Source organism: Phaenicophaeus curvirostris, chromosome 24 (genome assembly GCF_032191515.1).
Source record: "Phaenicophaeus curvirostris isolate KB17595 chromosome 24, BPBGC_Pcur_1.0, whole genome shotgun sequence".
NCBI classification, from domain to species: Eukaryota; Metazoa; Chordata; class Aves; order Cuculiformes; family Cuculidae; genus Phaenicophaeus; species Phaenicophaeus curvirostris.
The window spans coordinates 6,410,172-6,422,883 of record NC_091415.1 but is presented as its reverse complement, the minus strand read 5'-3'; the positions used below and the strand labels follow the sequence as shown (position 1 = coordinate 6,422,883).

The 12,712-nt window shown below is 52.3% G+C and overlaps 1 protein-coding gene across 1 annotated transcript in view; it reads right to left on the bottom strand.

Annotated features, from left to right (window-relative positions):
- Positions 1 to 8,344, bottom strand: part of KDM5B (lysine demethylase 5B) — a 60,086-nt gene extending 51,742 nt beyond the window's left edge. Inside the window, exon 1 of the mRNA XM_069876227.1 lies at positions 8,148 to 8,344. Within this exon, the coding sequence (XP_069732328.1) occupies positions 8,148 to 8,285 (138 nt within the window). The 5' untranslated portion in view covers positions 8,286 to 8,344. The remainder of the gene's footprint in view (positions 1 to 8,147) is intronic.
- Positions 8,345 to 12,712: the final 4,368 nt, after the last annotated feature.

The window sequence follows — 12,712 nt, the reverse complement described above, 5'->3', positions numbered from 1 at the left end:
CCTTTTCCCTTATCCTCATCTCATTTTTAACCAAATGTCTTGTTTGCTTGCTGCCCAGGAAGCTATGCATGAACACTCCGTGGGAGTGATGTTTCAAGACGTGTTTCAATAAACAAATACCTTTTTTCTTCTCTTCACAGGACTGGCTTTCCAATCCTGCAAATCAAGATTTTCCTTGGTTTTTTGTTTTTTTTCCTGAAACCTCTCCTATTTTTTCAACATCTTTTGAAAACTGCAAGTGGCATTTTAGTGGCAATCTCTCCAATGCCAGACACAACAAAAGACATCACTTTCATTATTTTGCTAGACAGCATCTGATAGTAAGATCCAAAAGAATATCTTAGCAATTCTTGCCAGAGAAACACGCGCTCATTCAGTTAACTATAGCAATCCACTGCTTCCCAGGATGCCCACCCTGCGAGCGTGACCTACATTCTTTGTTCCCAGAGCTATGATCTTGCCTTTGCAAAGGTGTGACATGACTGCTGTCACCGAGAGGGAGCAGACTTTGTGACTCAGGAGGTCCCTTTTAGTCTCACAGTTTTACGACTATGTTCAAAACACACTCAGAAGAAACTCAGACAGCAGAATCTATGCAAAGCAGATGAGCACCACCAGTGATCGCCCAGCGGTGTCAGTGGGTCATCCACAAAGCTCCCTCTTGCAAAGGAACTAATCCCCCTCTGACCCTGTTAGCAGGCTAACGTTAGTTGGTAGACTGCAATCACCAGCTAACCTAGTTTGTGGTGACGTGGTCCTTCCTTGGTCATTTTGAGTGTAGGTGACTTTTCAGTTAAAAACAACTAACTGCTCCTTGCTAAGAAGAAACCTGAGGTGCAGTAACTGACCTTACACACAGAACTCTTCAACAAGATCAAGTCGGATGAGGCTTTGAGAACCCTGAGCCAGCAGGAGGCATCCCTGCCCATGGCAGGGGTGTGGAACTGGATGGGCTTTAAGGTCTCTTCCAACCCAAACCATTTCATGATTCTATGAATACAAGCGTGGCAGGTTATTTCTCATCTGAGACAAAACTGGGCTCTGTTAGGTACTGCAGACTAGCAAAGGAGAACACATAACCACAAATCCTTGCCATCTGAGAACTACAGCCAAAGATGCATTTGCTGTGGGAATCACCTCTCTAGATCCCAGTGTCCTTGTGCAAGCTCCAAGCTTGCAGAGAAATAAAAGCTCAGGTAAGCTGGAGAGGATTCTCAAGCATCACGGCCTCCCACTCCTCAGGACCTAAAGGAGGAGGGTGGAAACTGCACCTCAGGTTTGAACATCAACAAATATTAGGTAGCAGGGTTTACATACAGGAGATACCACTCTTATCTCCATGGAGGTGACTGCATGCCAGGAACAGATACGGAGGCTCTGAAAGCACCAGGCAAAAATAAGCAAGGTACCAGCAGCACTGCACAAGCAGCTGGAAACGTGTGGGGTGTTGGGATCAGCGCACTGCCAGCAAACCCAGGATCTCCGATTCACTGCAGAGGTGCTGGCCTAGACCATGAAGCAAAGCATCCACCAGTAATGGGGCCAGACTGCTGTCACTGTCTAAGGGCACCAAGGCCCTGAGAGCTGCTGCAATTCTCTCTCGGAACAGAGTCCTTTGTAGAGGGACCTTTAGTATGATCCTGCAGTACGTTCTCAGAGAACGTCCATCTGGTGAGCAGCACAGATGACTGTTCCTGGAGCTCCCATCACAGCCCTTTGGAGACAGTCTGTGCCCTCTTTAGATCTGTGACCAACAGCTTCCAAACAAATTTTAATCCCAACCAGCTACGGACAATGCTGCTGGCTTCATCCCGAGCAGTCACGGAGCCTCAACTGCCCGGGGCTCTGCCTGTGCCCAGGACTGCCCCGTGGTGTCCTCTGGCTTTTGCAAACATGCAGCCTGGTCTCCTGAACATAAACACAGCACTGCCCCAGCAGCTCCTGGATACAACCCAGGGATCTGGGCTTAGGAGAAAGTGTGTCCTAATTGATACACAGGCATAAACCCACAAAACCTCCCCAAACCTGCTGCTACCATAGCCCCACATAGAGAGTTTCAAACTAAATTGTTCCATCTTAAATTTTCAGCAAGCTTAACATCCTTTAAGCACACTCCAATGTTCCAGAGTTTTTGGGGTGCAGAACGCACACCACTGGTGACCACAGCAGCGCTGTTCGTGGCAGCTGCCCTCAAGGAAAGAATTTCCTTTTATTATATTTTCCTAATAGGAAAAGATCAGAGAAGACCTGTAGAAAAACCTCTGAACTTGCCTAATTTCACAGTACCACCCCTGCACCGAACACAGCAAATTCTTTGTTTAAGGCAAACATTTCCTTACGAGCTTTAGTGACCAATTATTTTTCTTCACAAGAAGTTGACAGCATGTGAATAAGAACCTCAGCACTAAAATATCTCAACCCCACCAAAATACCCATTCTAGATCCCAAAGTGCCAGAAAGAGGCTAATGAACTACCCCCCGGCATTCTTCCCTGACACTGAGCCCCTTCACGGTGACAAACAGGCCCTGAGAACCAGCCCAGGCAAACCTGGCTGGTGCTGAACATGAACTAGCAGCCCAACCACCTCTCACCAAGCCTGGCAGATGACAGGGCACCTATGATCTTCTCCCTGTGAAGCACCCTTACATACTGTAATTGAGTTATCCCTCTGCTTTCTTTGAAAAAGAAATTTGAAAAAATTAATGGGCTGAGCCTCTGGATGTTATCAAACCTGAGGGATCTCAAGACAAGCGTGGCAGTTCTCCATCCGCGCTCTGGTTCCAGCGGCGGAATGTCCACCAACTCTAGTACCAGGAGACCGCTGCCACTCTCAACGAAGCCGCTCCAAAAGTGAATTGGTTTTAGCCCATAGTTTAATGCATTTTTTTAGTTTGTTTCACGTTTTCTTTTTCTTCATAAAAATGAAAATAAAGCAAGCAAGCAGCTGAAGGAGCAGCCTGAACAGACACTGTTCTAATCCATGTTGCTCCTCAAAACAGGCCCCTGGATCAGCTGGCTCTGTTACCAGAGACCTAGACCTCCAGGTTTCACCACTCAAGCTTTGCTAAGCTGAAATCTTTCCAAATTCATTCTTTCCTGTACAGAACCTGACACTCCTCTGTACCCTCCCTGTCAAAACTCTTTAAAATTCTCCACGACTGCAGGATTCTGAATGCAGGATTTTCTACCTTCACGTTACCACAGAGGTAGCACCATCCCATCATTTGCTGAGCAGCTCAAGAGCCGCATTCAGTCCCCCAGCCGAAGCATCTGTTCCCCCGTGACACTGGTTGCACATGGACCCACAGGGATTTTCTGCAGCCCTCCCACCCCTAAGAATGACCTGCGCTCCTTTGTTCCCAAATGTAAAACCTCACATGAAATCCCACCAAAGTGACTGCTGTGCCGTTATATCCACTGCTTATCAGGCAACCGGGATCCCTCCGTAGTAATGAGCTTCCCGCTGGAAACCTGTGATCCATATGTGATAATTTCTTTTGTTCTTCTAGATTTCTAGTGAAAATTGGATACCCCTGGCCTGAGGTCCTGAAAGGCCATTAGAAACATACCCTTCACCACAAATTCTCATTAATAGTTGAAACTATTTGTGATCCCTTCAGCACGATATCAATTTTGCACAATAACAATTATTGCCATTAGAATACTGAAACACGCTCGATTAATTTATAGATCTCAGATCACGACAACACAACTGACTGAACCAAATACAGAGTCTCATAGAAAACAAGAAAACAACTTGGCAATGCTGGTTTTCATACAATCGTATCCCCTACTCTTGCCTATTGAGTTCCTGCTCAGGACTGCACCAGCCATTGTTCTACCTTGGAGTGAGATGCAGCCAACAACCCTTGCATCTATAAGGAACTGAATTTCTCTTGGCCTCTTGAAAGTTTCCCAATATTCCAGAATTCACTGAAAAATGAGAGTCAAGAATTTATAGAACTCCAACGTCAATTCCTGCAAGATTCCAGGTCTGTCAACACTGACTTTTTAACCTGAAAATGCTCAGTTTTATCAGGGCAGACTTAAAGTTACTCAGAGACCTTAACTGTACTTCTCCATACTCACGTCATTTAAAGCAATGAAATTTAGCCTGAATTTCCTCCATTTTCATGTTTGGACATGGCAAAATGACAACGTTTCCAGCATATTGTACAATGCTGTATATTTTGAAGCAGCTGAATATGGTAATTAAGGCTTAAGTAATCATTACTGGCTATTTCCTCACCTCAGCAAAGCGACTACAAAAGGAAGGACTTGTCACCCCTTCTCAAGAAAGATTCTGAGCAGGAACGGCATCATATGCTCTACATTCTACATTTTGTTCTTGAAGCTAGACTTGAAATTTGTTATACTGTTTGCTTTCATTATTTAATATTAACCACCTACTTCCGATAACAATGATACCATCCTCGAGCAGCACTTCATTTCATTCCTCCAAATACCCCCAGTAACATGCAGAACTATCGTAAAATCTTCCAGGATGTAAGGCCACCACTTGACATGTCAAGTTTTGGAATAAACCACTGTTCCAGGTTACCATTTTAATATAGAAATCCTAACAAAGGATGTTTTCAATCCATAGAAGAAAATTCTAACTACAACACAGCACACGATGGACCGCAAACAAGCTGTACCCCATCTGCATTTCTCCATCAGCTCAGCATCAAAAGAGTCAAAGCGTCTCTAATTTACACAGCACGTTAACTACTAGAAGCAACCACCGCTGATAAAGCCCTGATCTCATCTGAACACTTTGCTGCCAATGGGACTGCCCGCTTACGCTCAACACTGTGGACAAAAAGCCTTCGCTTTGCTGTTCCATGTCCTGCAAAACAGCGACAGTGAATGTAGTTATTGTTCCACCCTCTACAAGAGAGTCATTGCTGTATCCCGGCATCACCCAAGTGAGAGGAAAACTAAGTCATCAGCAACGACTGGAACAAACTGAACAGGAACAAAGAGGAAGAAGGCTTCTTTTGAGTGCTCAACTGAAACCCGCTATGCAAAAACTACACCTCCTGTGATATTCCTGGGCAATCCTTCATCCCACAAATGTGCAATGATTACCCAGAACCCACTCTCTCCACCCAGATGTCTGCGGTACACCAGACGCCTCAACACCCCCCTCAGAACAGTTCACTGTCCTTGAATCCCACCACGCAAGAGAAGCCACTGCAGATGTGGCTGTCTCCAAGCAAAAAGATGACCCTGGCCCTTCAGAAAAAAGGTAGCTTCCCTCTTCATGGTCTGGTGCTGAAACATCAACACCAGCCTCAGCAGGAGTAAGGACTTCTTCATGATCCAATTGTTCAGTTACGGTTGGGCATCACCAGTCTCACATCACATTACTCCATACTGCAGTCCAGACCCGAAAGCACAAATTCATCTGCTGATAAATATCCTGCAGGATTTAAGCTAAAATAATGCAAGCCCAGCAATCAGATTTTTAATTCCTCTTTCAGCGCAGATCCTGATGGATCACGGTGCTGCCTACCTGCTCACTGGCAGGAAACCAAACAAAGGACACAGGCAAAAGCTTTACTTGGATGCATGAAGTCTTCAAACCTCAGTCATCACTAAACAATTCATTCAGTTGGGAGACACATAGTTTCATGAAAAGGCCGGTGTAGTTTCTGCCTCGTGGTATTATAAACCACTCGATTACACCGAAAAGAACAATAACTGAACAGCCATTGTGTCTCTTGTTTTCAGGAGGAAGGCCAGGAACTACGTCAACTCCAAGGCTTTTTCTGGTCGATCTGGAAGAGCTCCCTCTATGCTCCAGGCTGGAGAACGAAGAGCCGTGCCTGCACAAGTCCTCCAAGTAATTATCCAGGGGCGATAGGAGCCATGGCAGCCGAGCTCATGGCAGCCAGGCCCATTCCACCACTGGGTGCTCGGCCCTCAGCAGCTCCAACTGTTTTCATCCTCCTTCTACACACGTTCAGTGAAACACATGATCACAAACACAGACAGACATCAGCTCTTGAGCGAGTGAGGATAAGAGCAGGCTGAAAATGCAGTTGTAATAAGTAATTTGTCCCTTCAGAGACCTATTCATTTATGAATCTCTAACGTAATACAGCTTACAAGAAGCCTTTATTATGGGGGTTTGTTTTTTTTACACAAGCAGCCAAGAAACACTGATGAGATTTTTTTTTAAACAAGTCACAAAAGAAAAAACCTTCATAACAACTCTGCTCTGCTCATAGTTGCTGAAACACTGTTGGCAATGTACAACCCAAAACATTATCCTACCCAAAACTACTACTTTAGCTCAATGCTGACTGTATAATGAAAACCACCTCACCCCCTTACCCACGTCAGCATCGTCTGTGCTGCCAGTGGTATCTTCTACCTAGATATAAATTCAAGAGCGCTCCTGTGCATGTTCATACCACCGCAAACGGGGACTCTTCCTCCAGAGCACAGAAACATCCTCCTCTCTGATAAGACTGGCAATATTTAATCTGCTACAAACATTTCTATCATTTAAAGCAGCAACACAGCCAGTTGCTTCTATTTTAATTCAGAAGGAAAAGGATAGCTCCCAAGAGGAGTCCCAGCAACGATCAAACACAAAACCGAGGAGCGTGTGTTTCTGAACATTATTTCTTTGAACTCCAAGTCTCACTCGCAAAACTTCAGGCTGCAGAAACGTTTTGTCAGCTTCAGCTCTTGCTGGCTGCGATTTAAGGCACTGGGTCGCCGTTTGGCATTCTGGTTGTTGCTGTGAGGTTAACTACCTCCGCGCAGAGAAAGAGCAATTCGCTCAAAATAAAGGTGAGCAGCACATGCCAGGGGATTGCGTCTGTGCTCTGTGCAGCCCCTCTCCTCAGCAGCGGGGTCGTTCACCCCCCTGAACGAACCCACGGCCACGACACCACGACCTGGGGCTCCTGGACTTTCGCAGGGTCCCTCAGTGAGCTGAGCAACCCAACAAAGGGCAACCCAAGCCCGCGCCCCAGGTCGGGGCTCCCCAGCCGTGCTGCCAGGCCTCGTTCTCCCCACTCTGCGTGCGCTCTAAAATGGTGGCGGTGGCTGCCTGGGGCCTGGCAGGGCTGGGGGCGGCCAACCTGGGGCTGGGGAGGGCAGGGGACCCCCCCCACAATGGAGTGGAGCAGCAGGAAGGGACCCCCCGCACAATGCGGGGAGCAGCACTGGGCAGTGTGGGGTCAGGGACCTCCCGCCACAAAGGGCAGCGTGCAACTGGGCAGTGCGGGGTCTGGAACCCCCCCCCCCCCAGTGAGTCAGGGACCCCCACAACAACGGGGAGCGTGCAACTGGGCAGTGTGGGCTCTGGAACCACCCCCAGTGAGTCAGGGACCCCCACAACATGGGGAGCATGCAACCGGGTAGTGTGGGATCTGAACCCCCACTCAGCGAGTCAGGGACCCCCACAACAACAGGAAAAGAGCAGTACCAAGGCAGTGGGGGTTCTGGAAGCCCCCCCCCCAGTGAGTCAGGGACCCCCACCACAACGGGGAGTGTGCAACCGGGCAGTGTGGGCTCTGGAACCCCCTCTAGTGAATCAGCGACCCCCACCACAACGGGGAGTGGGGGAGTGTGCGACTGGGCAGTGTGACCTCTGGACACCCCCCCCCCCCCTCAGTGAGTTAGGGACCCCCACCACAACGGGGAGCGTGCAACTGCACAATGCAGGCTCTGGAACCCTCCCCACTGGGGCAGGGACCACCCCCCCCCCCCCTGCAACGGGAGGGGAGCAGCACCAGGCAGTGGGGGTTCTGGAAACCCCCCCAGTGAGTCAGGGACCCCCACCACAACGTGGAGTGGGGGACTGCACAGTGTGGGCTCTGGAACCAAGCCCCCCCCAAACCCCGCAACAGGGAGAGCAGCACCGAGCGGTGTGAGCTCTGGACCCCCCCCAACAAGGAGAGAGCAGCACCGGGCAGTGTTGCCCCGTGGGGCAGGTGACCCCCCCACTCCGCGCCGGGGAGCGCAGAGCGGGGCCCCCCAGCCCCCGGGCAGCACGGGGTGGGGGGTGCGGGGTCCGTGCCCCCCGCCTCAGGGCAGCTCCGGGCCGGGGGGGGGGGGGGGGCACAGCCGCGGGGTCCGGGCCGCACACAAAGGCCGCTGCCGGCGGCGCCATGCGGGCACTCACCGGCGGCGGCCGCACCTTGCAGATCCCGGTCTGCTCGGCGATCGGGCGGATCTTGTGGATGAAGGCGAAGGGGTCTGCGAACTCCTCCCAGCTGGGCTCGAACACCGGGCACTCGGGCGGGGGCAGGAACTCGGCCATGGCCCGGCCGGGCCGCTCGCGCCGCGCCGCGCTGTGCGCCTCCGCGGGGGGGGCCGCAGCGCCACACGAAAAGAGTCCGCCCCGGCCTAGGCGGGGGGGCGGGGGGGGGGGAAGGGGGCGGCGGGCGCCCCGCCCCGCGCTTTGTGAGGGGGCGGCGGAGCGGCGGCTCCCAGCGGCGTCGCCGGAGCTTCCCCACGCGGATCCTCCCCCCGCCGGCGCGGCCGTTCGGCGCGCGTCCCTCCCCCCGCTCCCCGCGAGGCGATCGCGCCCCCCCCCCCCGACGGCCCGCGGCTCTGTTTACATGCGCGGAGGGATCCGCACAGCTGACAGCGGCCGCCGGCCGGCGCTTCTTTTTTTAAAGAGCCTGTCCGCGCGCCGCCATTGGCCGCGCTCCGGGGGCGGCGCCGCGCGGCCGCAGCGCCCGCTTTGTTCCGCGGGCCCGGGGGGGCGGGGGAGCGGCCATTGTCCCCGCGGGGCCCCGCACCGACCCCCGAGGGCTCCCCCCGGCCCCGGGGGCAGTCGGGACGGCGCTCCCCGCGCGGCTGCCGAGCGGCTCGGTGCCACCCGGGACCGGCTGGGGTGGCGCTGCGGCCCCCCCCTCCCCCGGTTATCGGGGGGGAGCGGCCGGGGTGCCGGTGTCCCCGCCCCCCGGTAACCGGGCCGTGTGGCCGTGTCCCCGCCCCCCCGCACGTACCGCACGCGCCGGGAGCTCCGAGCAGCCCGGTCCCCCCCGGGGCTCCCTCGGCACGAGCCGCCGCGGCCTCCCCCGCCCTCCCCGGGGAACGTTTCTCCCCGAGATGTCTCCCCGCTTCGAGCTGAAGCCTTCACGGAGGCTCCAAAACCGCTTCCTCGCTCGCAAACGCAGGGGCTGAGAAGCCAAATGGCCCTGGCTCCCTCAAGGAATCCCGGCAGCCCCGAGCCGCTGAGCTCGGCCGGGGCGGCAGGAGCCTCATCCCCCACGTTCCCTCTCGCTCCACGTTCCCCCTCACCGAGGGCGCTTCCCGCACCCCAGGCCTGCACCAAGGAGAAGGTGCCACCAGCCTGGGCTTGTGCTCGCCACAGGAACCAGTAAAAATGACACCAAGCACTCACAAGGAGCCTTGTCCTTCTCCTCACTTAAAGTGGGGAAAGAAGGTGGAAACAGTGGGTTGAATCATAGAATCATAGAATAACCAGGTTGGAAGAGACCCACTGGATCATCCAGTCCAACCGTTCCTATCAGACAATGGCCCAGGGAAGGCTCCTCCACCCCGAGCCATCTTGGAGGCTTCCTGGCTGCAAATCCATAAGCGACGAGGAGCAGAGCAGGGCCAAAGCAGCCCAGTGTGCGGCCACCTCCAGCCCAGAGGGCGCGGGGAGCAGGACCCGCTTCGGCCTGAGCCACGCGGCGAGGGCTCAGAAGCCGCGCTCGGCCGGGGAAGGCACCAGGTCTGAGCCAGACACTTGTGTCGGCACCGAGAGCTGAGCTACTTTGCGAGTCCTGCCCTTGAAGGGACAGCTGAGAGAGCTGGGGGTGTTTAGCCTGGAGAAGAGGAGGCTGAGGGGAGACCTCATTGCTCTCTCCAACTACCTGAAAGGAGGTTGTGGAGAGGAGGGAGCTGGGCTCTTCTCCCAAGGGACAGGGGACAGGACGAGGGGGAATGGCCTCAAGCTCCGCCAGGGGAGGTTCAGGCTGGACATCAGGAAAAAATTTTTCCCAGAAAGGGTCATTGGGCAGTGGCAGAGGCTGCCCAGGGAGGGGGTTGAGTCCCCTTCCCTGGAGGGGTTTAAAAGATGGCTGGACAAAGTGCTGAGGGACATGGTTTAGTGATTGATGGGAATGGTTGGACTTGATGATCCTGTGGGTCTTTTCCAACCTGGTGATTCTATGATTCTCTGACAGGCTGGTGCCAGGAGTATCCCCAGCTTGGGCTTTGGGGCACCAGCCAGGCTCAGGGTCACAGAGCCCTGGGGAGACCTCAGCCCTCAGGAGCATCTCAGATTTCCATGAACTCTGAGAAGAGGCTCCTGCCGTTCCCTTTGCTGAATTTTATCTACAGCTGACAGGAATGAGTAAGCCCACTTCCTTGGACACAAGCAGCATCAAGTTTAGACAGAAATCTTAAATGATAAATGTAAAACGCACCTTGTTTATATTTTCATTTTACATCCAGGGAACCTCCAGAACAAATCACTCAATACCACAGTTGGGAGAGAAAACTAAGCTGTAAATCACCTTCCAACAGCTGCTCTGCATGACATCCAAAACCCAAGGGTGTCTGGCAGAGAGAACACTTCCAGCAACACTACTTGCATGACTTTGAGTCAGAGAGTTGCTTCAAGGATGCTTAAACACCAGTGGTTCCTGGTGTATATGGTAAATAGTCTTTTTAGTAATGACCCCCTGAAGGCCTGCTCTGTCAGGAGGGAAGGACGGTGTTTAGCAGGACCAGTTCTGCTGACGCAGTCACAAGGGCCTCCTGGGGGGCCCTGATGGAAAACCACTCCAGACACAGGTTCTTTTCCTGGGAAATTATGATGGAGGAGAAAAAGCACTTGCTACAAAGATCTAAAGATGAGCAAAGCAGGGAGATGAAGAGATGACCCGAGGATAAAAAGCAGGTGCCTTGAAGGGAAGGCAGGGTGGCTCAGGTCTGGATAGGATGGAGATTTAACATAAGCAGAAAGCCCTGGAGGGTCCGTATACCCCATCGGGCATCTTAGCTGGTAGGAAGGTGGAAAGACAAGTAACGTAAATGCTTCATCAACACAGATGTGTACTCTTGCATGCTGTTTCCTCCCGAATCCTCCTTCTGCTGCGACATCTGCAGTGTTGGTTGTCTGAGGGGATTAACACGGCACAGCACTGCCTGGCTTAGAAATCAATGGCTCTGGATTCTGGGATGAATTCCCCAAGAATTATAAAAGCACAAACTGCAGAAAGGAAAGCAGATTTCACTCAGCTGGAATGAGAATGCAGACATTCCTTCTTCATGGTTCAGTTGGCTCTCATTAATTAAACCTTTATTAGACAGGCTTTCTTCAAGCCTGGGTTTGCGTTCCAGCGAGCAGAACTCGCCCATTGGCTGCAGTTCAGTTTTATACCCGAGACAGAACAACTGCTGTCCGGGCAGGGACCTAGCAGAGAAACCAAGAAGTAAGGGATCAGGTTGGCCCAAGGTGAGGAGCATCAAGGCTCCTGGCTGAAGCCGAGTACCCTCCACTAGGTCAGGGATTTCTCCTTGGCAGGTTCTCCACCCTCAGTTGTGCCCGGTCCTGTGCCCAGCTGGAGCTCTGAAGAGAGCGCCCATCCAAAAATCCTTCACATCCCAGTGTCCCTTTATGTTCTGTTTCAGCACAGCTTTCTTTACATACTATTTGTTTCTGGGAAGTCCCATCGACCTCTAGGGATATTCAGCTATTCCTCGTTCATGATTTCCTGGATGAGAAGCATCCTGTGAACTTTCCTACCACCACAAGCTTCCCCCATCACCTGTCTGGAGCACCCTGTTCAGAAAGCCAAGAGTGACTTGTGTTTACAAGGATCTTTCCTTTCTTCTGTACATGCCCCACGCTATCCCAGATCACCTTTCCTTTTCAGACAAAGGCTGGGTACCAGTTCAAACAGAGTAATTCTGGTTAAGTCAGCATTAATTCAGATTGATGCTTGGTAGCTTTGAATCCCATCCCATCTATTCCCAGGCACTGCAGAGCTGTTCGTTCCAGTGCTATCAAGGGGCAGTCACAAAGGGGAGGTGCTGGTGAGGAGCAGGGCCTCAGTGGGGAGAGGACACCTTCCATCTCAGCAGCCTGGAGCCTGTTCAGTTTAATTGTGTCACAGCAAGAGCTTTTATTGCACCCACCGCATTCCCAGCCTGGGACAACGGGAACACCAGGACGAGCTTTAGGCAAGTCCATACCCTGGGCCTCCAAGCACACAGAAGACATCTGCACTTCAGACGCTGAAAAAGCCAACTCAAGCTCTCCCAGAGGCTCTGCAATTAGCAATACTGAAGAAAAGATGCTTAATATTGGATAAGCTTCACTCCAGAATTACCTAGAAGCGAGCTGGAGCGGGTCCTGGCCCCAGAAGTCCAGGCTGTAGAGCGCCGTGCCCAGGGACAGTCAGCGCCACAGACTGAGTTCGCTGTCAGGTTTTTTACAAGTCATAGATAAGTGAAACTTGGTGGAAGTCGAAGCACTCGTTTCATCAGAGCGTTTGGCCTAATTAAAGCACTGTGTTCAGATGATCACAGTGCAGGGCAGGGAGGGAAATATGCTGAGCCTCTCAGCTCTTTAACAGAATAGGTCCTGGGAACAAACAGGTGTAGTAGGCAGAATCTATGACAGATCAAACCAAACCAGTTTTCCTGGGCAAACTGGCAGCCTGTACAAACCTGCAAAGCAGTTTGAGTTTCTTCATCAAGCTTAGAAAAGGGGTTTATGTT